Source organism: Muscardinus avellanarius (assembly GCF_963383645.1).
Source record: "Muscardinus avellanarius genome assembly, chromosome: 14".
Lineage (NCBI taxonomy): Eukaryota > Metazoa > Chordata > Mammalia > Rodentia > Gliridae > Muscardinus > Muscardinus avellanarius.
In genome coordinates this window covers 43,034,095-43,061,662 of record NC_137800.1, presented here as the reverse complement: position 1 = coordinate 43,061,662, position 27,568 = coordinate 43,034,095, and the positions used below count along the sequence as shown (strand labels likewise).

At 35.3% G+C, this 27,568-nt stretch overlaps 1 protein-coding gene across 1 annotated transcript in view; it reads left to right on the top strand.

The window, feature by feature from the left end:
- Positions 1 to 27,568, top strand: part of TUSC3 (tumor suppressor candidate 3) — a gene marked incomplete at its 3' end in the record, with an annotated part of 159,697 nt that overhangs the window by 121,061 nt on the left and 11,068 nt on the right. The window contains exon 7 of the mRNA XM_080710637.1: positions 23,232 to 23,295. Within this exon, the coding sequence (XP_080566763.1) occupies positions 23,232 to 23,295 (64 nt within the window). The remainder of the gene's footprint in view (positions 1 to 23,231; positions 23,296 to 27,568) is intronic.

Sequence of the window (27,568 nt, the reverse complement as noted above, 5' to 3'; positions counted from 1 at the left end):
TGGATATGATTTCAATGGCACAGGCAACAGAAGAGTATACAAACTCCCTAAAAAATAAAAAAAAATTGTATATCCAAAGACAATGTAAATAGAGTTAAAAGTTACTAATAGAATTGGATAAAATATTTCCAAATGCTATATCTGAAGGTATATTAATATTCCAACTAGAAATCCTAAAAATTAACAACAATAAAGGCAAACAATACAATATAGAGATAGGTAAAAGACTAACATAAATAATGAATCTCCACAGATAACCAATCTTAGTTGTCTGTTGGATGGAAAATCTTGTTTCTCTGGTTCTGGTGTGTGTTACCTATTTCTTCTTTGTAGTTAATCTCTTTGAGTATTTTCTCTAGCGCTGGTTTTGAAGACATGAATTCCTGCAGTTTCTGTTTGTCATGGAAGCTTCTTATTTTTCCATCTAATTTTATAGAAAGTTTTGCTGGGTAGGAAATTTTTGGCTGGAATTTGTTTTCTTTCAGAGTTTGGAATATGTTACTCCAAGCCCTTCTGGCTCTCATGAATTGGTTTGGGAAGTCTGGAGTGGTTCTAATTGGTTTGCCTCTGAATGTCACTTGGCCCTTTGTTTTTGTTGCCTTTAAGATTCTCTGCTTGGCTTCCACATTGGTCATTTTGACAATTACGTGGCGTGAGGATCCTCTTCTCCGATCCTGTCTAGAGGGAGTTTTATAAGTTTCCTGGATCTGTGTATCAACCTCTTGCTCTATGTTTGGAAATTTTTCTGCTATTACTTCCTTGAAGAGATTGTTGATCCCATTGGTTTCACTTTCTTTTCCCTCCTCTATTCCAATTATTCTTAGGTTAGCTCTCTTAAAATGGGCCCATATTTCTACAATGTCAGATTCCTGCTGTTGGATATTTTTTTCTAGATTAGAAACTATGTGTTCCTTTTTGGAATGATCATCTTCTAAGAGCGAGATTCTGTTCTCCATGTGGTCTAATCGGTTGTTTGTGCTTTGAATTGAGGCCTTTACTTCATTAATTGCATCCTTTATCTCTTTTTGGCTCTCTCTGAGTTCTTTTTGAAGCACCTCTATTATTTCTACAGTTATTTTTCTGATTTGATCTTCTAGAAATCTCTGATTTTCTGTTTTATCGGGTTCTGATGTTGTGGGGTTGTGTGCATTCATTGCTCCATTGTTATTCCTCTTTTCATGATTTTGGAAGTTTGTGCCTTCTCTGTGTTCTTCCCTTGGGTCACTATGACTTCACTTAAGGCTCTCTGTATCTCGAGTCTGTAGTATCTCTGACCCCACTACTCCTTTACTGGGTTGTATCACAGAGTCTCCGACCCAGGGAGTCGATAGTGGCTGCTTTAAACTATGGGGGGGGGGGGTGCCAGTTTGCACGTTCTCCTATGGTGTGATATCTCTGCCACCACCACTCCCCCACTGGGTCATGTCCCAGGGAGTACAGTACTGGGATTTCTCCTCTGTGGCCTGCAATTTGACTCACTGTTCTTGAGTACGCAGATGTAGCTGTAGTGGACTCGGTGAATTTGCTGCTGCTGCCGCCGGTGGCCATATGGCACCGCTGTACGCCCTCGGCCGTGAGGCTGGCGTTTATCTTCTTGGGTTTGAGTTCCACTCTGAGTCCCTGCAGCGTGTGCTGAGCTCAGCCCCTGGGAGCTTTAGATGCTCCCTGCTCTGAAAAATCCCGCCTAGCTGTTCCGCAGAGGCTCACCTCGGCTTGCTGTAGTCGTCAGGTGAACTCGCCGCTGCCGCTGGCAGTAAAGCACTGCTGCCGCGTCCTCGGGTGTGAGGCTGGTGTATCTCCTCTGTGGCTTTGAGCTATGTTCTCAGTCTGCTTTCTCTCTGGAGCCTGGTGATTTTTTTGTTTCTCTGGTGATGGTGTTTTCTGGCTATGAAAGGCGCTGATTTTGTGGTAATGAAGATTGGTTGTTAGCGGGGCTCTTAAGCCCCGCTTTTCTCGGTCGCCATCTTCCCGGAAGTCAGGACAGCCAATATGAGCTTGTTTCTTTCCCCTGGAAATTCATGGAATAAATGTCTTCTAAGTTCCTCCTATCAGCTGAGGAAGTAGGCTAGCATATTGGACTCCTAACTAGGCACCCAATTTCTGTTACTATTCTGTATTTTGCTACCCAGTTAGTCAGTGATGCTCTTGAGAGCTTCAGGTTTAAGTTGAATACTATTCTCAACCTGGTCAGTGTGGAAGTACCTTTCTTTCTGGGTACCAAACTTTTATTATTTAAAATAACAAATTGGAACAAATAATGACAGAAACAAAAGCTACCTTCCTTTAGCTTTTCTACAGCTACATCAGATTGTAAACTCATGGTCCATTTGGTTTCTGCATTACTAAGCAGAGTTAAAGAGGAGAGTAACAGTTCCAGAGAGATGAGTTTAAACTGTTTATGTGGAGGATGCTGAGAAATATATGGTCCCTCCTTACTAATCTAGAAAAAATCATTTGCTGTTTGCTTCCTGTCTGTGCCCTCTGAAAGTGAATGGTATAAGGAAAGGTTTGTAAGGAGTTTGTGTAAGTAAAAGCCAGACTTCTACTAATAAAAATAGAAAAAGTAGCTGTATTCCTGAAGTAAGACTCTGTCAATGAGTTAGTATTTTCAAAGAAGATATAAAATATTGTCAGCAGAAACCCTATTGCTACTTTTGGATATTTTTTAATTAATGATTCCTCTGTTCTTTGGTAATGCTAGGCTATCTTATTATTATTTGTTTAATTTAAACCCTACCACAAAGAAGAAATGCTGAGATTCTTGCATGTTGATTTCCAAAATAATCCCCAAATCTCATTTTAGTTGTATCATTTGTTATTACTACAGAGGAGTCTTTTGAACTCCCTGTGATTTCAAGGTTGCAGAAGAAACAGCATAAACTTTTAAGAGATACTTAAATCGATCCTAATTAAGTGTAGAACATATTATTATGGAAGTAAACAAAATAGATTACATATTATTTTCCTAATCTCTTTTTTGTTTTTTGTTTTTTTAGTGGTACTGGGAGTGGAACCCAGAGGCTCTCTACCTTCAGGCTATACTCCCAGACCTATTTTATATTTTACTTGGAAACAGGGTCTCACTAAGTGGCTGAGAGCCTCACTCAGTAGCTGAGGCTGGCTTCAAACCTTTGTGATCCTCCTGTCTCAGCCTCCCAAGCATGAGGATTACAAGTGTGTGTCACCACGCCTGGCTCCTGAACTCTTCTAACTGGAAATTTAATGTATTGAATTGAAGATCTGAAGTTTCAGTCTTGACCTTAACATATCTGTACTTTATATTTATTGGTGATGCTGAAAACAACCATTTTGGGTAGCCTCATATTCACTTGTTTATTCCTTTTTCTCTTGAACAGAAGTTTTAAGAAAATACCTGCAGTGTGCCACACATGTTTTTCTAGTCAGACTCTTAGTAAGTCTTGGTTAAATAGTGCAAAGTAATTGATAAACAAAGGAGACAAAGCTCTTGCCTTCTAAAAAACTTTCATTGTAGTCGGGGAACAGACAATGAAAAAGCAAATATGGCAGGTGGTAGGAAGTGATTTGAGAAGAATAAAAGAGAATAGTGGGAGGTTGGGAGAATGCTTTTTAATAGTGTTCCGAGAAGGCCTGTTTGAAAGGAGTCATTTAAGCAGAGACTTGAAGGCAATGGGAGTGATTTGTACTAATATGTAAAAGAAGGAACACTAAGTACAGAGCCCCTGAGCTGGAAAGATTCTTAGTTTTGTTGGAATAGCAAGGAAGCCAAGATAGTTGCAGTGACGAGGGAAAGGTGGGTGTGGGTAGAGCAATAGTTGGCACCATGCTGTGGGGCAGGGTGGGATATGGGTGGCTGTGCATACTATGAAGGGTCTTGTAAATTCTGATAAAGAGCTTGATTTCCATCTAAGTGGATGGAAGCCATTTGGAGGATATTAAACAGAGGAGTAAGATAATGCATCATTTTTAAAAGAATCGATTATTTTATTGGCCATTGGTTCTTGAACTAGACATTGATACTGTTTCTCCACAAGATGCATATTTGCCAATTAGAAAAAAAAAATCCTAACTTTCTTATGAGCAGTAGCATGTTGTGGCTGTGTCTTTGTTTTAAAAAAGATCTAAGCCTGGTGTGGGGTACACACCTTTAGTCTTAGTACTTGGGAGGCTGAGACAGAGGGTAGCAGGTTTGGGGACAGCTTTGGCAACTTAGTGAGACCCTGTTTCAAAGTAAAAAATATAAAGGGCTGGGGGTGTTCTCATCAGGGTTCATTCCCCAACAAGTTTTAAAAATAAAAGAGAAATTTTGAAAAAATGTTTTTAAATATACTAATATGCCAGGTATGGTGGCACATGCTTGTAATTTCAGCATTTGGGAGGCTGAGACTGGAGGACTGTATAGGTTTGAAGCCAGCCTCAGCTACTTAGGCCCTCTACAACTCAGTGAGACCCTCTTTCCAAATAAAGAATAAAAAATAGGGTTGGGGGTGTTGCTCAGAGGTAGAATGCCCCTGGGTTTCATCCCTAGTACCACAAAAATAGACAAATACATAAATAAATTTAGCATTTCCTCATTTATTTGAAAACATTTATAGATGCCAGTATAAATATAGTATTTTATAAGGTTAATTGATCCTTTAACAGTGTGTATAAAAAACTCTAAATAAAATCTTTTTATGTAACCTTTTTTTGCAATATGTAGAGCTACTAGACTACCTTTAAAATGATTATTACTAAAATGTTGATAACTTGCTCTGTTAAAAATTTTGCCAGAGGATTGATTAGTAACTTTCAACAGATTAGAAAAGGGCATCTTTGTTCTCTCTTCTGTGTGCTGCTGCAGTATTCCTGTGGAAATGGCGAGTGCATCACGTTCAGCTGGTCCCATTTTTTTTTTTTTTTTTTTTTTAGGTATTACTGAAATAGCTTCTGTGCTGTCAGCTATGCTCTAAGTCTCATTTCTAATTGAATAAAACTACATATTTCCCTTCCTTCTTGTAAACCTTGAATCTTTGTGCTGTGTGCGACACAGTATAGGTTATATTTCAGGCACCATTTTCTATTATTTGTTTTCTTAAATGTAGTAAGCTTGAATTTTGGTTTTAAAGATAGTCAGACTGTAGGTGGTTGAATCTCTTAAATTTTAGTACTAAGTCTACAGGAATACATCTTTTGTACCTAATTGAATTTCATTGTAGTCTACAGCCAGGAGCACTACTCCTGGTATCTCAGTATTATATAGCATACTATTGTATAATGCTCTAAGTTTTCATAATAATGAGTACTAAGGAGTTACATATGGTGTATTTTGATATATGCTTGTATGTCTCCTGGTTATTTTCATTTTATATCCCTCTAGTATTATTCTTTATTTTTATTAAGAAATCAATTAAGGAATTTAAAGAAAAACATGCCATTTCTCATGAACAACATTCTGTGTTGAGGTGCTTTTCCTTGGAAATGAAAAAAAAGTTTCTCATAATATATAGTTAACAAGAATATCCAATTAGCTATTAAAATATTGGTTTTGAGTAAGCTAATAAAGAAAGTATTCCTCATACTTCTTCATAACTGTGTTTTTATTCAAATAGATGCTGGTGTTATCACATAAATTATAAAAGAAACTTTCATTCCAAAATTATATTCAGAGAAAAGAAGACATTTTTTTTTTTTAGAGGATAGCCACTTTCACATTGCCAGACTGAAATGTGCATTACAATGTAAAATATGAATACCATGAAAAATGTATAACTTACAAATAAAACTATAAGTAAGCTTGCTGTATGGGTGGAGCATATAATTACATTGAACTCTGGGTTGCGCAAAAATATAATCTGATTCTACCCTTTGCAGGATGCTCCCTACAGTGGAGCACCCTTCCATTGTACAAGAATTTCACCATCTTAGGAAACTAAAATAATTCTATGTAAACATATATTGAGCTATCAACTTTATTATTCTATCTTAATCTTCTAAATTTGGAAAGTTAAGTTGTGTGGAAATTCACATGTTTTAGCCATGAATAACAACATAAAAACATTAATGGTAACTAGAGAATGCTAGTTTTGATCACTGAATTGTATGAATTATTAATCATCACTTATTGTCTATAAATCGTGTGCATTTTGTTGTTTTAAGGCTCCATGTATTTTTTTTTCCTGAATACTGACTTTGTTGTGTTTTTGAGTTACTATGTCTCTCAAAGCTTTGGCACTATTGTTTAGCAGTATGTTAAAAGTCTGTAAAGCTAAACTAATTTTATATCAGATGGTATTCTTTTAAGACTCAGTTGCTTTCATAAAGTGACTGAACTAGACAGTAGGTTAATGTAAATTCATACACATTGGGAAAATGCTTTTGCCAAGCTATTTTCAATGAGCTTTTTAATTCACACTAAAAAAAATCTAGGTGTGGCCTATAATCTCAGCTACTAGGAAGTTTGAGGCAGGAGAATCATAAGTTCAAGACCAGCCTAGGTAACTTAGTATGACCCTGTTTCAAAAGAAGGGCTGGGGATGTAGCTCAGTGATAGACTACTTAACAAGTATATTCCCAGTGTTCAATCCCATTTTCACAAAAGAAAAATAATCTGATAATAAAGTTCTTGGGCTTTTGTTTTCTATCCTGATCATCGGTGATAAGCATTATAATGACAATCCCTTCATGTGGTCTTTCTTTTTAATGATTTAGTAAAGTATAAGAATATGTAAGCTGAATGGCTTATATTTGGTTTTTAAAACCTACACATTTAGATTTTAGTAAGTAATTTTTGATATTATGTCAATCACCAATAAATAATGGAAGTCAAGGAACAAAGTCATTTTTTCTGTTTGCAACAGATAAATTGTAAAGCAGTAACAATTACACAACTCAGAGACAGTAAATAATATAAGGTTGAATATATTTGTGTAGGATCAAATGAGGAGCAATGACTTACTGCCTGGATCAACTTGTAGGAAATGAGGAAAAGATTCAGAAAGGTCCCAGAGCTTTATATTTAAGTAGGAATTCGTGAAGTGGGTAACTGGATGTATTAATTTTAGGAAATGAGGAAAAGATTCAGAAAGGTCCCAGAGCTTTATATTTAAGTAGGAATTCGTGAAGTGGGTAACTGGATGTATTAATTTTCTAGAGCTAGCCTACCAAAGTACCAAAAACTGGGTAGCTTATAAAAATTAGAAACTTGTTCTCATAGTTCAGGAGGCTCAACATCTGAAATAAAGATATTGGCAGTGTTGGTTCCTTTTGGAGGTTATAAGGGAGGAACCCCCTTGTATCTCTTTCCTAGTGTCTCATAGTTGCCTGCTCTTCTTGGTATTTCTTGGCTTATGGAAGCATCAAAACAGTCTCTGCCTCCATCTAGACATAAATTTCTCTGCTGTCCCTTTTGTCTCTTTATAAGGATTCTTGATCTTTAATTAGTTACATCCATTTCCAAATAATGCCATATTCTGAGTTTCATTTTGGACTTGTTTGGTGAAGGGCATTATTAAATACTGGGCAAAGTAGCATAATAATGTAGAGTTTACGTCCAGGTACAGAGGTTTGAAAAGTTATTGGGAAGCATGGGGTAATAAGTAGAGTAAATGGAGTAAATGGTATATTGCTGAGAAAAGTACACTGGGCAAAGATTTGTAAAACAAGATTTGTAGATGACACTAGGGTGTTTAGAGACCTTTTGTGAAGAAGCCAGGACTAAAATGATTTAGGAAGCTGGATGTGGTGGTACATGCTTGTAATTCCAGTTCTTGGGAGGCTGAGACAGGAAGATCAGGAAGAACTTGATCTTGGCTATTCACAACATATAAGTATAAACCTATACAGTCAGCTCTATTTTACTTCTGCCTTTTTCCAAATCAACATATAAGTATAAACCTAGTGATTCTGATACATTAGAGTTTTAGATTAGAAAAAGATCTATGTAGAATTCAGTGCTATAAAGAGATGAATTGAAAGCCGGGTGTGGTGGTGCACGCTTGTAATCCCATCATTTGGGAGGCTGAGACCAGAGGATCGGGGTTCGCAGACAGCCTCAGCTACTTAGTGAGACCCTCTGCAACTTAGACCCTGTTTCAAAAATAAAGAATAAAAAAAAAAAATAGGGCTGGGGGTGTAGCTCGGAAGTAGAATGCCCCTGGGTTCTATCCACAGTACTGCAAAAAAGAAAAAAGAAAGAAAAAGAAAAAAGAAAAAGATGAATTGAGAAGGTGGAACTTAGTTTAGATTTGATAAGTCACTTGAATTTTAAGTTCAAAAGAGGATTGAAAGAACTCCCATTGATAACTAATCATGTTAAGACTGGAAGACAGAAATATAAATGGTGTGTGTTGTGCAGAAAAAATAATGTGAAGTGATAAAACAGCCAAACATAGATTGCATAAAGTTTGAGAAGGAATATTGCAGCGAACAAAGTCTACTTTAGAAGATTAGATAGGTGAATTTGTACAAAATGTGTAGCTAATAGGTTATAAATGGGCATATGTGTCGGGGGTCCTTTTTAATAATACTGTCTCAGCAAAAACATACATTTCTACAATTTTATTAGAAAATAAAAATAATCCAGCCCCGAAGCCTTTGCCTCAGTCCAAGTATGAGATAATGACAACATATACTGCTAAAGAAGTTAGTTTTATGTGGTTAGGCTGCTTTACATATTTCCTAATTCTCCTTTGTCTTAAACCTAGTCAATTCACTTCTCATGTATCTTACATCTTCGTTTTTTCTTCTTTACCTTTTACTTTCACCACCAGAATCTTACAAAATTCTCATGTTAGTTATCTCCGTCCACCCTCCGTCCAAGGCTCATGGGCAGCATGAGCCTTGTGATGAAGTAAATGATGAGGGCAACTGAGTGATGAGGACAAACTGCCTCCAGCCTGTGAAGAGCTCTGTATGTCATGATTTCCAGTCCTTACAGTACTCTAGCATGAAAGAGTCACTATTGTCCCCTAATCACAGTAAGGAACTTGCCCAGACAGGTTAAGCAACTTAATCAAAGTGGAATGACAGCAGAGCCATTCACAGTCACTTCATAATAGGGTGGCCTGTACACCTTCCTCTTTCTTTTGTTGCTGCAGTCCTTTAAATTCACCTCTCTGACTCAGCTTCCTCAAGTGACCCACATCTCCTTTCCATTCAGAAGTCTTCCCTGACTCAGTTATGCTTACACAGCTCTATTTTACTTCTGCCTTTTTCCAAGTCTCCTCGAGTAGTGACAGTCTACACTTCGCTCCTCATCGCTGTGTACCTCCTGGTAACCCCACCTACAGCCTATATTCTTCTTTTTCTTACTGCTTCCCTACCTGCCCTTTCTGGAGTATTGCCTTTTTTTCTTTCTGTCTACATGGGAATCTTATCTAGATATTAGAACTACCTCATGATGGTATCCTCCCAGAAAACTTATCTTTCCACTCATCCTCTTAAATTTATGTCATTTTCTTTGATACCACTTATTTTTAAATTTAAGATAATATATACCCATTTAAACAAGATTCTAAATTTCTTGAAAGCAGAAATAATGAAATAATAATAATAATAATAATAATTATTATTATTATTATTATTATTATTATTATTATTTTGGCACTACTGGGGATGGAACCCAGGGACATTCTGATTTCGAGGTATACCCACAGCTCTCTATTTTTTTTTAATTCTTTATTTTGAAGCAGGGTCTCACTGAGTTGCAATGGGCCTCACTATCCTCCTGTGTCAGCCTCCCAAATGCTGGGATTACAAGCATGCACCACCAAGCTCGGCTCTGAAATTAATTTCTAACTTTCGTGTTACCTATTATAGGACCTGATACTCTTTTGGATCTAGATAAAATAAAACATAAAAGCAGATGAGTTATGACCTAAGGAAAATTCTCATTCTATAGTGTAAATAATCAGTCAGCTTGCTGGACAAGTGGAAGAGAAGGGTTTATTCAGTGGCCCAGAAATGCCTATGGCAGGAAAGAAAATGATAAAGAAATTACTTTTGAACCTCCTAACTGCCATATTTTCAATTATGTTCTGGAGATTGGCTGCATAGATTCCCCAAGGCACTTGCTGAAATGAAGATTTCCAGAAAATGAGATCCAGAAGTTTAACTTGAAACAAGATTCCCAGGTTCTTATTTATTCATTTATATGAATGAAATTTCTATAGATACATTTCACATAGGCAGAAAACTGCACAAACGTATAACATAATTTTCATGAAGTGAATACACATAACCAGCACCAGATACAGAAATGGACTGTTATCTGCTTTCCAGAAGCCATTCCACACTGGCCTGTAGTTGCCCAACCCTGCCACACCTTCCCATAAGGGATTCCTGAGTCTTGTGTAACGTCAACTTAAGAATGTCTGCTCCAAATTCAGGCTTCTTCCTGGTAATGAATAAATGACAGACATTATTTCTCAAACTATTACCATGTTTATCTTCTTTCTACGTTTTTGTCTTTTCCCTCTCTACTAGTAGTCTCATTGGCAATAAAAAGTCATGAAACATTTCATCTGGAGAATTTCTGTAATTTCCTCTTCAGCATTGAACTCCATAGGCTGAAGTCCTACTTTAGGGGATCTCATCTTTCTTTGGTAGTATTCTCTAAATTACCTCATTAGGCTTAAGAATATTATGCTTTATTTTTGTCAAACAGTATTTGGAAGATTGAAAATGACCAGTTTATATAATTTCAAAAGGTAGGTACCTCTGATGGTTTATTTTACTTTTTCAAAGCCAAAGTCTTATCTCAGGAAAGAGGCCACTAAGTTTTAGAGCAAAAAGAAAAGGTATATGAATATATTTTTTAATTTTATTGAGCATCAAGACTTTTAATTTTATAATTTGTAATATCTTAACATCAGTCATCTTTATATAAGTTTGTCACTGAACTGCAGAAGCATTGTTTACTAAGAACATTAAAACCGTCAACAGGTTTGTTGAGTTTATTTTACTCAAGAAAATGTTTTTAATATACTTTTATTGGTGCACTGTAATCTCACATAAAGAAAATATCTTTAATAAATAATATTAACTCAGCCAGGTGTTGTGGTGCATGCTTGTAATCCCAGTACCTGGGAGGCTGAGACAGGAAGGTCGCAGGTTCATAGCCAGCCTCAGCTAATTAGTGAGGCCTCTGCAACTTAGTGAGACCTTGTTTCAAAATAACGAATAAAAAAATAGGGCTGGGGGTGTAGGTCAAGGGTAGAATGTCCCTGGCTTCAGTCTCCAGTACTGCAATAATAATAACATAATAATAATAATAATAATAATAATAATAATAATAATTAGCTCTCTTCTTTGCATCTATAAGGATAAATGCTAATTGGCTAATTGTAAAGAGTTTATCTGTTTATGGGAGCAAGTTTTCTACTTGAGAATTTTTTATCAACAACTTTACTACTTGAATATTTTTTAAAATTTATAGATTCCTTTTCCTTTCAGTTTGCTATAGTCTTGTTTCTACTGTCATTTTAGGGGCTAAAATGAAATAACTTATTTGGAAAACCAGACTAGAGTCTAAGGGACTTTTAAAGGTTTATCTAATTAATTCTGTTTTTAGAAAGAAGCATGTTCAGAGGATCCACACTTGATTCTTGCATAATGGTTTCATGTTATCATTTTTCTCTAAGTTTTGTTTCTACCTATCCACTTTATTTAAAGCAGTTACTTGGAAACTACTTGAAACCTCATCAAAACTATAACAATTCTAAAACCAGGATTTCAAACTTGAAATTTACATTGAGCTCAACTTCAGTTTCTTTTATTCCTGCTTATTCTGATTTTCATTTCATAGGATTTTGCACTTTCACTTTAAGAAAAGAATAGTTCAAGACCAACAGTATGTATTTGTGTGTGTGTGTCCCACAAAATTGGATTCCCTCTCTCTCTCTCTCTATCTCTTTCTCTCTCTCTCTCTCTCTCTCTCTCTCTCTCTCTCTCTCTCACACACACACACACACACACACACACACACACACTTTACCACTGAGCTAACCCCAACCCATGTGACACTCCCAACCCTTCTTTTTTTAAACACTTTTATTGGCGCATTACAGTCTCACATCATAATTTAGTTTATATTGAGGGTGACATATAAGAACATAGCACTGGGTGAGCTTCTCTTGGCTCTCTTCCCTCCCCCTTTTCCCCTTAAAAGATCCTGAGAATGGCATTGGTATTTTCACATATGCACATAATATCAGTGGAAGTGTTTCCTTCATTGATTCTCCTCCCTCTTCTCCCCTAGACAACCTCCCTCAGCCACTGGGGTTTCTCCTTCAGTATCTAAAATTTCTCATATCCAAATTACTCCCTAGGTTCCACATTTCTCTGGTTGCTAATGATGTTTCTTGTGACCTTGGGGTCTTGTTGAGAAAGTTTTTACCTGTGCCTGTTTGTTGAAGTGTTGGACCTATACCCTCTTTAAGGAGCTGAAAGCTCTCTGATATAATTTCTAAGTTTTGATCCGTCTTGAACAAAAGGGCCAAAAATATACATTGGATAAAATATATAGCCTCTTCAACAAATGGTGTGGCAAAACTTGTTAACCATATGCAGAAAAATGGAAATGAATCCTACTTCCTGACACTGCACAAGAGTCAGTTCAAGATGGATCAATACGTGGGACTGCATTAAGCTGAAGAGCTTCTGTACAGCAAATGAAAGTATCAGGAACCTCAATAGAGAGCCAAAAGAATGGGAGAAAATTTTTGCCACCTACTATTCTGACAGAGGACTAATATCCAGACAGAGAACTCAAAAAACTCAGCACTAGAAAACAAGTAACGCAATCAAAAATGGGCAAGTGAACTAAATAGACACTTCACAAAAGAAGAAATTCAAATGGCCAATAATGTATGAAAAAATGCTCAACATCATTAGCAATCAGAGGGATGCAAATCAAAACTACCCTGAGATTTCACCTCACTCCAATTAGAATGGCAATCATTCAAGACACAAACAATAAATGCTAGCAAAGGTATGGGAAAGTGGAACTCTAGAGCACTGTTGGTAGGATTGCAATTAATGTAATCACTTTGGAAAACTGTATGGAGGATGCTCAGAAGAATGGGAATGATCCTTCTATATGATCGAGTAATACCACTTCTGGATGTCTGTCCAAAAGAATGGAAACCAAACTACCACAGTCCAACTTTAAATCCAGCAGCCTGGTTTAGAGTCACAGCTTCTTACTTTTAGAGTATAGAACGTCTGTTGAAAATAATTATTTTGTTGCATGTGATGAAATTTTTATAGTAGAAGCAGAAATTCTATATCATACTGTTTTATGTTACATAGCTAACATTTCTCATTTAGCTGGGTTCACATTCATAGTATACTGATTATAAATAAAGGTTAATGCTGTTAATTTGTAATTTTCAAATAGTAGCTTTAAAAAATAGAAAATTACATAAAAAATTTAAGGTTTCATTTCACAGTATAGCAGGGAAAACTACTAACATCTATTATTAGTTAAACCAAATCCAAAGGCCTGAAAAGCCACAGTATTGTCAACTATGTTATATCGGTCTAAATCTGAATCCTTATCAACGTGCCATTTCCATTTCTTAGGCAGGTATCATTTATCATATTGTTGTACTATATTTCACAAGAAATGTCAAGATAAAGTTTGCGATGTCAGAGATTTAATGGCAGTAATTTTCCAGATTTGTTCATGGGACTGCAGTGGTCCTAGACATTTAGAGAACATGGATGACACAGGACTTCTAAAGCAGTTGGCAGTGGGTGAACTTTCAGAGAAGTTTATTCTTGAGACCTTAGAAGTTTCAAGAGTATAATCTAAAACTATCTGAAGTAATGGAATAGTAGTCTAGCATGACATAATGGGACTCAGATTCAGTACTATTTTTCTTGTAATGTAATCATTGAATAAGTTTAAGCAGTGATCAGCAAGATATCTAACAGATACTGTAAAAAGGTCACAACAAAAAACTCATTACTGAATTTACTTAAAAGGTGAGTCATAGGATGCCCTTTTAAATGTTTGCATTATATTCAAAAGACACTTTTTTGGACTTATCATTTTGTCATCTTTTTGTTCTTTTAACATATATTTTGAAAGTACAGTAGAACTAGAAGCTTTCTAATTAGTCATATTACCAGGTTTGTTCAAAAAGTAAAAGTGCTTTTCCAAACATACTCTACTCCCATTAGCTATCTCACCTATTGTGTGAGTTGTGTGGGGCTTGTTTTAAATTATCCTGGGTGATTTTCTAGCCCTACAATCTATGTTTATATTAGAAGGGTCTGAGTAAGACAGGGCATTACCTTCCTAATCTGGAGCTGCAAATATACAAAACCTGTGAACTTGTCAAAGTCCCTGGTTAAGAGCTAGTAGCCTACCATTTGGTTCTTCTTCTGTGTAAATTTTACCATAGCTCTTGGCATCAGAAAGTATCAGAAATCTAGACAGGATGACTGAAATAAGAGTTTTTAGCGATTCAGTGACTTAACACTACCTGCCTGATTTGCATCATGTAGTTGTTTTTCTGTTGTTTGGCCCCCAAATTACTGTTAGCACTCTGTATTAGCTCTAAATCACAATTGCAAAAGCAGTTTCTTATTGCTTACAAAACAAAAATACTAGTAAACTTTTCTGTGAATATGTACATCTATAATATACATGGAGAGGGATTATAAAATCTAAAGATCTCATATATAAGTATATATTAAATATATAAATAATACACACACATCTATCTATCTATCTATAAAGACAAAACATGGCTCCTTCTCATACAGTTTTCTGCAAAATATAGTTACATACAGAAGGAAGGAAGGATGGGTCAGGGTTAAGATATACTCTTCAAAGAATATATCAGTGGTCTACTTCCTCCAATGCAGTTACACTTCCTGATAGCTGTTCATCTATGAGCTCATTAATAGATTTATGAATTCATTGATAATGTTAGTGCCTTCATAACTCAATCTCTACCCAAAGCTTCATTGCAGAAAATTGCTAAATTGGGGATAAAGCCTTTAACACATGAGGGGACATTGCATATCCTAACTATAACAAAGGCTAAGAGATATCACTAAAATTTCAGGTAACCAAAGAATGATGGCTTATTGATAACAGCTGAAAGAAAAATTCTTTGAGTGATAAGTAATTGAGGTTTATTACTGTTTTCAGGAACACCTATTTTATTTCATATTGCTTTTATCATTTTTTTTAGTTTACACCAGTTGTTTATTGAAGTACTTACAATTTCCAAGCTCTGGGGAAATCAAACACAGTGGTAGGCTTTGTCACCTGGATGTAGACAATACCTATTATATCTTTTCTTTCAAGCAAATCCAGAAGGACTTAACCTAACTATTTCATTATCTATATCACATTGGCAATTTGGTGTAGTGGCCTACTGAGGAATCAGATCTGCCTCAGAGAAATTGATTCAACTTGATAAATGGAAAGAAGACTACAATGATAGCACAGTAAACATGTAACTATCAAGAAATAGAGGACTCCTCTATTAGAATGCCAGAGAGGGATTCCAGTTTACTTTGTGCAGTGAGTGGTGACCCAGGATGCTTCCTCTTGCCACAAGTTCAACAAAAGCCTCCCCCACACTTACTGTCTTTGCTTCTCTCCCACCTTCACCCTATTTCCCTCATTCACCTTCTTCCTTCCCTCTTCACCCCCTCACTCTCTTTTTTGTTGTTTGCTCATGTATTTTTACTCAGTTGTTTGTCTCTTAGGCAGAATTACAATATGACACAGTGGGAAGTTCCTAGTATGACTTTGAGTATTTCTATTAATGTTAGAACAAAATAAGTTAGTTTGTCCTATCTTAACAGCTCCAAAGGACCCTTTCCTGAACACTGGTATTCTAAGAAAAGAAAACTGAGAAGGAAATAGTAAGGATTATTTCATTTTGGTATTCTGGATATCTTGTCACATGAGAGACTTAGGACTATAATTTTATCACTATTTATCTATTGATGATATTTGAAAATGTTATTTGTTTAGAATTACATGGTGGTATGGGCTGAATTGTGCCCTCCCCCCAAAATATATGTTGAAGCTTAAACCCAACCTGACATATTTATAGATAGGATCGTTAGAAATGAACTAAATTAGTAAAGAAAGGGCTCTTATCAGATAGTATTTGTTTATAAGCAAAGGCTCTCCTTCCTTTCCCTCTCTGTTCACAAAGAAAAATTCATGGGATCACACAGGGAGAAGGTGGCCATCTTCAGCACCACAGTGAGCCTACCTGCTGACATCGTACTCTTGGCCTTTTCAATTCCTGCAACTGCAAAAATAAATTTCTACTCTTTAGGCTACTTGGTTCATGTTATTTACTGTGACCGTCTTAGCAAATTAAGATATGTGGCAAATATAATCATACATAGAAAACTAGTATTTTTAATTTTCTACAATGATTGATCAGGGAAGGTATAGCACTTCTACTGGAAAATCTAACATAACCAAGGTGAATTTCAAAGACCTTTAAAAATTTAAAAGTAGTAAGGTAACCCTTTTGACTTCTTGGAAGTGATATCAGAGAAAATATGGACTTTTTATCCTATGTTCTGTTTTTATGTTTATAGTAAACTATCATCTTTTTGTTATTGCAATACATTCCTACCTTCATAAAGAATACAAAGTCATGTTAGAAAATATTATCACTTAAAGGATTTTCTTAGATTTTAAAAGTACACTGTGCAAGTACTGGGACGTAGTAAAACAGGCTAAACGGATTCACTCTAGTACTTTCATGATGTATTCAAGAAGGCGGAAAGAAAATAGAATTTACATGTGATTTTATATTGATTCAAATAAAACTATGAAAAGTTGGCAGAAAGAATTTATGTGCATAGTAAAAACAGTCACAGCAGTGTGTCCCTTTGCAGCCAACACGCTCTTAGTTGAGTTTGTAGTCATGTATTTTAAAAGGAAAGAAGAGAGCAAAATGGTTCCTGTGGACTTACCCTTGAAGTGAGTCAGTTATTTGAGTAACACCCAATATTAAATCTTAGTTTCTTTCATTTGCCATTTTTTTGGTGCATAAATGATCCTTTGTTAATAAATTACATTTTTTCTGCAACGAACAGATTGCAAAATCATAACCTTTAGGACTGGATTAAGCACTTTTTTCTTTCTAATAAGGAAACTATGCCAAAGCAAATAGGTACCAGCATGAATTTTATTAACGAGTAAGAGAGAAATAACAATTAGGTTGAGCTCTATATATATTTATCTTCAAAAGAGCCATTTTCAGGCTCATATTTATTACTTCAGTTTGCACTCTAATTAATGGTATTGTTTGGTTTTGTTTCAAAGCCAGTTTAACCAAAGTTAACTTTGTTTGGGTTCATCAAACAGATTGGTTGCTTATATCTTTTACTTTCAAGGGTAATAATTTTAATATTAGCTTGGTATATAGTGTACAAATTATTTACTGACAAGAGAATTTAAACTTACCATCTCTGAGTTCCTTGACTAAGAGTATAATTTTGAAACTCATTTGAATTTTAGATGATAAATAAATAATGATGATAGATTAAATTTACTGATTGCTTACTAGGTTTTAGGTACTATGCCAAAAATTTTGTGTGTGTTATCTGGTGCACTTCTCACATTTAATTATTTCCATCAAACAATTTCATAGTTTGAGGCTTAGAGTAATTTATTGAATGTCTCATTTGTGACAAATAGAGGAAGGATAAGGATATCAGTTCAGATATTTTGACGAAAATGAATTTCATAAACCATTACCCCACACTGTTTTCTCTATATTGTCAGTATTAGTGTCTATTTTATAGATTGGGAAAGTGAATTCTAAATTATTGAACTGACCGGGTAAACAACTAGTTTTTTAAAATAGATGCCTATTATCAGTACTGCAATCCAAGAATCTTTAGTTCTTTTTGTTTTTTGTTACGATAGTCACCTTTTCAAACAACCTATTAGTCCTAACTTGCTATTATTAGTTTCATAGCAATAAGTATTTAACATGAATTAATGAGTATTTACAAACACAATTTTTAAAATAATATTGAGAAAAAGCAGAACATACTGAAAGGGATCCTACTTCTAAGAGTTTAGGAATAAGTTTAATAGAATGAAATTTATTTCATCTACTGATATGTAGTATATTCAGTTTACTTAGTATTTCATTTTTACTTATTCTTGATACTAATACAAATGGATAAAAGTCAAATGTTTGTATTAGAACCACTGTATTAAACAAAATAAACCATTTTTATTTTCAAGTGTTCTTGAAATTAAGAAAATAAAATATTTTCATATTGTGCTGTGCAAACATCAATTATATCATTTTTATTTTATATAAAATTGGGCTTTAATCAGGCTAATTAATATTCTTATAAAGTGATTTGTGAATTTTTTTTATTTTGTTTCAGTAAATATTCAGTAAACCAGAAAAGTGGTGATTATATTAATTTTATTAAAATACTGTTTTATGCATAAATTTATATATAATATCATAGACTAAACATATTTTCTTAACTATGTATCTGATCTGCAAATCTATTTCTCTTATTAATAACAGTGAAATATATGTTTTAGGGTAAATTATCATTAGCTACTGATATTTCCCTCATTCATCAGACAGTAAAAATCAGAGAAGATGAGAATACAAATGAATATCATGGCTTAGCTTTATTCATTACTCAGTGTTCTTTGATTTGTAAGTATATGCATCTATTATATACAAATTTTCAAGACCAGCTTAATCTTAACTGAGTTAAGTCTTTGCTTTAGGTGTTCTAAAGTCATTGCTTTTTCTCAGGGAATGCTGTTCGTGTAAGGACCATGGTGAAGACATCTGGACTGCTTATTTCTCCATATTATTCTTGTGGTTGCTCATTTGTGTGCCAGTAATTTCTTTGTTGCACTGTACTGGACAAAATGTGTTCTGCTTTGAGTGTATAAGCTTCTTGAGAGCAGAGTTTTTGTTTTGCTTTCTCTGTTACTGTTGTTGTTGTTGTTGTTGTTGTTGTTGTTGTTGTTGTTACTACCGGGTTCCCATTGCCTAAGTTGGTGGCTGATATATGTTAATTGCTCATTAAAAACTACCAAATGAAATCTAGTTTATCAAGTTCTAAAATCTTTTGGGGGGATGTGATTTTGAAGACTAAAAGAGATGGGTAAAAGTCAAATGTTTGTTCAGGTTTCTGAATATCATCTTTTAAAAACAGAATTTTCATGTAATCCAAGTACTTGGTAGGCCGAGACAGGAGGATTGCAGGTTCATGGGCAGCCTCAGCTACTTAGTGAGGCCCTCTGCAACTTAGACCCAATTTCAAGATAAAGAAAAAATATATATATAACGCTGGGGGTATTGCTTGGCGGTAGATGCCTCTGGATTGAATCCCCAGTAGTGCAAAAACAAAGAAAAAACAGTTCAAATAAGGCATGGTAGAGGAGAAAGCCTAGTGGAGTAAGGGAGATGGTGGTTTAGGGATAGAGAGGGAGAATTAACAAAGGAAACACTTCCATTGACATTATGTAATATGTTTGAATATAAATGCCAATCCCAATATCCCACACAGGGAAGAGAGTAGAGGGGAGGGAGTGGGAGGCTCACCAGGTGCTGTGTACATGTTTGTCACCATCATCATGAACCACATTATGATATGAATCTATAATGCACCAATAAAAGCACAAAAATTATAAACAAAAAAAAAGAGGAGTGGTCAGATGCAGCAGAAGTCCAGATAGAGTATATCAAGTCAAATTGAGAATGACTATACGATTTGGCCGTGAAGAAGTCCATCAGTGACTCTGACAAATGCTTTCACAGAGAAGATTCTATTACTTAAACAAGAAAGTTTTGAAACCATTCATTTAGAAAACGTCTGAGTTCTTCTCTAAATTTATGATTCTAATATAGGCAAACTACTTTGCAGTTATTATGTAAATCTGGGTGTATAATCCTTAGAGTTATGTTTAGATATTATATAAATGTTGATTATAATTCATTTATCTGTCACTGCTGTCTGATTGCCAAGTAAAGCTTATTTTTTTTTTCTCTTCATGTTACTTGGTAAGTGGTTCTTGTATCGGTAGAGGGCATGACCTCTATGGGCAGACCCAGGTTTCAGGCCAGATTTCAGTTATTACTAGATATACGATCTTGACCAACAAGTTAAATTTCTCCAGTGTCAGTTTTGATATGGCTGTTAAGAAGATTCAGTGGGAAAACATACATGAAGTCCTTAATTAGGTTTTCAGCAAATAAGTAATATAGTACATAAGAGCTTAAGTGCTGAGCCAAATAGACCTGAGTTCACCCAGAGCTTACATACACTAAATGTGAAAACTCAGGCAACTCTCTTCACCTCTCTCAATCAAGACTCTTAATTATACAACTGCTATCATAAAATGAACTTATGCTGGTCATGGTGATGCACACTTGTGATTCCAGTACTTGGGAGGCTAAGACAGGAGGATCACTGGTTCATGGCCAGCCTCAGCTACTTAGGCCCTCTGCAACTTAATGAGACCCTGTTTCAAAATAAAGAATAAGAAGTAGGGCTGAGGGTATGGCTCAGAGGTAGAATGCTTCTGGGCTTAATTCCCAGCACTACAAGATAGATAAATAGGTGTGTTACATTTTTTTCTCCAGTATTGTTTTGTTGAGTGAAAAAAATCAAGACAAAGATTTTTCTTTAAAGCAACTTCATAATTTTCATAAGGAAGATTAATAGAAAAATACTGTGAGTCAGTTTAGAAGCAAAATATCCCAGATAAAGATTTATATTAAAATTTCTATAATCAACTGGTATCATATGCTAACTCCTTAATTTTTTTTTTTATCGGTGCACTGTAATACAATTTGATGAATTTCAGAGTGATAGAGGCATACATGTATACAGCAATCATTGAGCCCTCCCCCAGGTTTCACCCATCATCATCATCATCATCATCATCATCATCATCATCATATGGGGGCCTTCCTGTCCTCAGCACAATGATTGGTTTTGATAAATTAGTATATGTATATCATGTCCATTGAAATGTATCCCTATTCAAGTCTTCCTCCTCCTCCAATCTTCCTCACATAGGTCTCCTTCATTCAACCAAGGTTTTACTCCTTTGTCTGGAGTACCTACTGTTCCCAATTTCTTCCTACCTTCCACATGAGAGGGAAAACATAGACCATTCACTTTTTGTGACTAATTTCACTTAATATTTTCCAGTTCCATCCATTTCCCTGAAGATGGCATACTTTTGTTTTTCTTTATGGCTGAATAGAATTCCATTCTGTATATATTCTATAATTTTGTAGCCTGTTGATCATAGTTTAGCAATTACGAATTGTGTGGCCATAAACATCAATATGCATGCATTACTATGGTAATCTGGTTTCAGTTCTTTTGTGTAGATACCCAGGAGTGGTATAGCTGGGTCATATGATGGTAGATTCATTCCCATTTTTTTGAGGACCTTCCACACTATCTTCTAAAGTGGCTGCATGGCCTAAAGAATACCATAAGCTAGATGGACTCACTAAACATATACAGATAGGCCATCTCACTACAGCTGAATATGCATTCTTTTCAACTGCTCACGGAGCTTTCTCTGAAATAGAACATTTCCTGGGCCACAAACAAGCACTAGCAAATTTTAAAACTGTGACATAATTCCCTGTATCTTTTTATACCATAATGGAATGATCTTATAAATCAACTAAAAGAAGACCCAGAAAAACTTAATGCATGGGAACTGAATATATTGCTGAATGAGGAGTAATAAAAAAGTTTCTAACCGGGCATGGCGGTGCACACTTGTAATCCCCGTGCTTGGGAGGCGGAGACAGGAGGATCTTGCAGGTTCGAAGCCAGCCTCGCTGGCTTAAGAGACCCTATTTCAAAATAAAAATATAAAAAAATAGGTCTGGGAGTGTAGCCCGGAGGTAGAAGGGCTTCCAGGGACCTCAGTACCACCAAAAAAAAAAAAAAAAAAAAAAAAAAGTTTCTAGAAACAAATCAAAATAGAGACATAGCAAACAAAATATCGGGGAAACTTTGAAGGCAGCACTTTGAAATTTTTGATAATATAGAAAAGAATGACTTGATATTTGACCATTTTTTACTTATTTTAGAAAGTGAAGATTCAGAGCCAGGCATGGTGGCACACACTTGTAATCCCAGTACTTGGGAGGCTGAGACAGGCCTCAGGTAGTTAGTGAGACCCTCTGCAACTTAGTGAGAGCCTGTTTCAAGATAAGGAATAAAAAATAGGGCTGGAGGTAGAATGCCCCTAGGTTCAGTCCCCAGTACCACAATACATACATACATACATACATACATACATACATACATACATACATAATGTGAAGATTTGAAATTTTTTTTCTTGAAGTGTACTTTCTGTCATCAATCACTTTTTTTTCTTTTTCGTCCTGGGGATGGAACACCAGGGGCATTCTACCTCTGAGCTACACCCGAGCTATTTTTTATTCCTTATTTTATTTTATTTTTTTTTTTGGTGGTACTGGGGTTCCTGGAAGCCCTTCTTCCTCCGGGCTACACTCCCAGACCTATTTTATATTTTTGAAACAGGGTCTCTTACTCCAGCGCGGCTGGCTTCGAACCTGCGCGATCCTCCTGTCTCCGCCTCCCAAGCGCGGGGATTACAAGCGTGCGCCACCACGCCCGGCTTATTCCTTATTTTAAAACAAGGTCTCAAACGTCTTTCCTTAGCAAAGCTGAAATGGAAAAGTAGGAGCTGAAGAAGGCTGAGGTTGATTAATGAAGGAGCTATATTCGAATATGTGTAAAAGTATGAATGTAGCATGGTCAACCTGGACACTCATTGTTGGGAGGGGGGAAGGGAAAGTGGAGGGGAAGAGGGCACCAAGCACAGTCTGAATATATGCCATTTTTAACATGATCCACATAAAAATAAAAAGTAAATTGAATAAAAAAATAAAACGGGGTCTCACTGAGTTGCAAATGGCCTAAGTATCAATCACATTTTTACAGTAAACTCTGGAAGAATTATCATATTGTGTTTCTATTTTTTGTGGTCAGTCTTTTAAGAGGTTAGATTTACATATTTGTTTACTTTTGATGTTAAATTGCTGTCGACAATTTACAATAATATCATCAACCAGCATTTTCATTTGGCTGATATTTTATTCTAAAGAATTACAAATAGAAACCCCATTAGTGTGTTTCCATTGTTTATTTTCATGACATAAAACTATAAAATAATTGCATCTTTTCACAGATTGTAAATTCTGTTTCTTTATCTTGTTTTGTAGAGCTACATTCATGGGAGCAGCCAAGCTCAGTTCGTGGCAGAGTCACACATTATTCTGGTACTGAGTATCCTTCAAATAACTGATGAATTGAAAAGGGCAAAGCAAAGCTGCATGCTATAAAATTGATTTTCTTCCTGACAGGAAATATCAAGCCTTTTAAAATACATTAAATTGTAAGCTTTACTATATGACTAATTTTCTAATTCCTATTCTAATTATTTTCTACTACAGGATAATTTTCTTGTTACATTGAATCATTAACAGATTGTAATTTTCTTGGTTTTACTCACTATTGGATTTCAAAGTATTGCCTTCACTTTACATTTACTATCTCTGACTAGATTTTGGTGTTACTTATTTGGTTTTTCTTCTATAGAATCTTAATGAGTAGAAAAAAAGTGCCCTGTGATATAAATAGCAACATAAAAAGCAATTACCTTTTATTGTGTGGAGTAATTGAAATAGCACACCTAAACATCTGGTGCTCACAAAAATCTAGTCAGTTTAATTCCACCCTTATTCTCCCACCGTTTTTATTCTTAACTTTGCTAGTCCCACATAGTAGGCATAAATTCATGCTTCTTGGTCAGTTTTTAGCATTTGATAAAAGTACAGGTGACCAGAGGGAAAAATTAAACTCCCATGGTATTTATAGGAATTTTTGAGCTTACATTAGGGAAATGAGGTATGTGGGTTTGCCTTGGATAAATAGGCAATTTGGATAAAGGATACTTTATCCAAAATAGTGAGTTCATTAAAACATATCAGGAGTGCCCTAGCAATGAAAAACTGTGGAGACATCATTCTGTTGTATGGTAGGAATTCTCCAAGGTTTCATTTTGTGTCTCATTGACATCCAGCTGAGGTTTAGGATGCAAAGACATTTACAAGCAGTATGAAGTTTTCTATATAGAAATAATACATAAAAGAACCAAAATTCCCTATTCTCTATATGCTAACAGTCATTATGTGTTGCCTCATTCCTCCTGTGTATTTCTTACTTTTGCAGATATCAATTATACAGAGATCATTTTAAAATCATGAACTTAAGCCATTTTATAACAATTTATTACTTTATTTTCACTTGACAGATTATATTGATACTTTCTGAATTTAACACATTTTAAAATTTTGTGTATTTTTTCTTCTGTGGGGAAAATAAATGTCGAGGCCAGATGGTTACTTTTTGTTTATCTATAGAAAATGTTTCTTTCACTTTTCTTCTTCTAATTTAGGAAGTCAGATCATTAGATGTAGTTGCTGTAGTCCTACAGCAACTACAGTTTGGTTAAGAAACAAAACAAAACCCTGAGAGGAAAGAGATGGAGTCATAGGTTATGTATTTATATTAACTTTAAGATTTTTCTCCCTATTTATAGTGCTTTATTTTTTCTTCGTTCCTTATATAGGAGAGGAGAAAGGGAACAATTCTAAACTGTGAGAATTGTGAAAAGGAATAGAGAAATGTTAAGATATATATATATGGAGTATATATGAACCATCTATTAATAAAGTATATGTAATGGTATGTATTTTCATAGTATAGATTCACTTCATTTATTTTTCACCCAGTTATGTTTTTAATAATAGATATAAATATGCATAAGGTACTTGCTGTTTATAAGAAGTTGACAGAAAAATGCTTTTCATTCAGCTTGACAAATGTTGTAATATTGTGTGCAAAGGAGACAGCAAGAGGAATGACATGGCACCAAGAGAAGTTGGACTAACTTTTCAGCTAGGAGTTATAGTGAAAATGGAGATTCACTGGAGAAGAGTGTGAGGGAGTATTCTGGTAGAAGGTATAATAAATGCAAAAAACATGTTAGAAATTAGTTGCCCCACTGGGGGTGGTAGCACAAGCTGGTAATCACAGTACTTGGGAGGCTGAGACAGGAGGATGGCATGTTTGGGGCCAGCCTCAGCTACTTAGTGAGCTCCTCCACAACTTAATGAAACCTTGTTTTCAAATAAAGAATAAAAAAATACAGCTAGAGGTGTAGCTTTGAGGTAGAATGCTCCTGGGTTCAAACAGCAGTTCCACCAAAATAAATAAAATAAATAAATAAATAAATAAATAAATAAAATTAGCTGCTCTATTAATTCTTTAGGAGATACTCTGAGGTTGGGCCCAGAATGTCCTGATAAATTTGGTTGTACAAAGGGAAAAAGTGGAATGTATATTCCATTCCTGTTTGCACAATGAGAATCAATCAAGATTAACTTAAGTTATAATATTGAAGATAAAGTTGAGGGGAGAGCAGAGAAAGTGGGACTTGCTAAAGAGTTCGACACACAGGAAAGCCATCAGTTAATAAATGAAGAATTATATTGCTATTTGAAAGAAAGAATTATCAGCCTGTAATCCCAATACTTGGGAGTCTGAAACAGGAGGATCATGGGTTCAAAGCATGCAGTAACTTAGCAAGACCTTGTTTCAAAATATAAAATAAGCCAGGAGTGGTGACGCACACTTGTAATCCCAGCATTTGGGAGGCTGAGACCAGAGGATCGCAGTTCGCGGACAGCCTCAGCTACTTAGTGAGGCTCTCCCCAATTTAGAGAGACCCTGTTTCAAAATAAAGATTAAAAAAATAGGACAGGAGATGTAGCTTTGAGGTCAAATGCCCCTGGGTTCCATCCCCAGACCCACAAAAGAAAATAATAATAATAATAAAAAAAGTAAAAAATAAAGTAGGGCCGGGCTTGGTGGTGCAAATTTGTAATCCCGCGCTTGGGAGGCGGAGACAGGAGGATCGCGCAGGTTCGAAGCCAGCCGCGTGCGCTGGCTTAGGAGACCCTGTTTCTAAATAAAAATATAAAAAAAAAAATAGGTCGGGGAGTGTAGCCCGGAGGTAGAAGGGCTTCCAGGAACCCCAGTACCACCAAAAAAAAAAAAAAAAAACAACCCTATTTCCAAATATAAAAAATATAAAAAATAGGTCTGGGAGTGTAGACCAGAGGTAGAAGGCTTTTCAGGAACCCCAGTACCACCACCAAAAATAAAATAAAATAAAATAAAATAAAATAAAATAAAATAAAATAAAGTAGGGCTAGGTTTGGGCGATAGCTTAAAGGTAGAATGACCCTAGTACCACCGCCCCCCCCAAAGGAAAAATTATCAGAGCTTACTAATAGATGTTACAAGTGAGGTTTAAGGATAGGAATTATATTACTGTGGAGTTGAGATGTGTTGGAAGATAGCTTAACATTAATAAAAGTAAGATATACAGGAGGAAAATAAGGTTTAGAGAGAAATGTTTATTTAGCCTAACAAAATTCCTAGTATTGATATGTCTCACTTTTAATTGCTAAAAGGGTTTAATTTATTTAAAGTGCTTAAGATCATAAAGCCAGTCAGTCAAAATCAAAAACTTTGAGCCCATTTTTCCCTCAGTAATATTTTCCCTGTAAGTCAAAAACCTCTCTAGCTAGTAATAGTCTTAACACAAAAATTTTATAACAAGTGCATTTGCTAGTCTAGGCATTATATTTATTTTTGTACAACTTTTTACTATTTGCCATAAAATACTAAATAGTTATTTTTTACTGAAAGATTATTTTCCTAAGAATTTACTAGATATGTTTATACCTCTATAAAATGCCATACCCTCCTGCATTACAAAATAAAAAGTATGTGTTTGAGGAAAATACATAATTATAAATATATGTGTACATGTGTGTATACCAAACTATGATTTGTGTATGTTAGTAAACACAGAAATACACATACACACTCCTACAGGCTATGTACTGAAGGACAAGTTACCAAACCTGGCAAGGACCCTGATGGTTGTCTAAATGAAGAGACATATTTATAGCAAATAATTATTCAAACTATTTAATTCCAATTGCATTCTTTAAAAAGCTTTCACTTGTCTGAAATTTGGTAATACTCAGATTTAAGGCATATGAATTTTATCTGGGATATTATCAAAATTGGTTTATAAAACCATAATCACTTCAATTTATATATATTTATGATGTTATATATAAAATGTCTTTGTAATTTCTCAAAGTAAAAATTGTGAATTGTAGTGATAGAATGAGAAGGTAGTATACTTTTTTTTTTTTTTTTTTTTTGGTGCTACTGGGATTCCTGGAAACCCTTCTACTTCCGGGCTATACTCCCAGACCTATTCTCATACTTTTATTTGTAAACAGGGTCTCTTAATCCAGCGCGGCTGGCTTCAAACCTGCGCAAATCCTCCTGTCTCCACCTCCCAAGCACGGGGATTACAAGCGTGCGCCACCACGCCCAGCTATACTTTAATTTTAGAATCTTTAAAATTCAAAACTTTGTATGTCTTTTTTAAAGTTAACTTGAGCTAGGCATG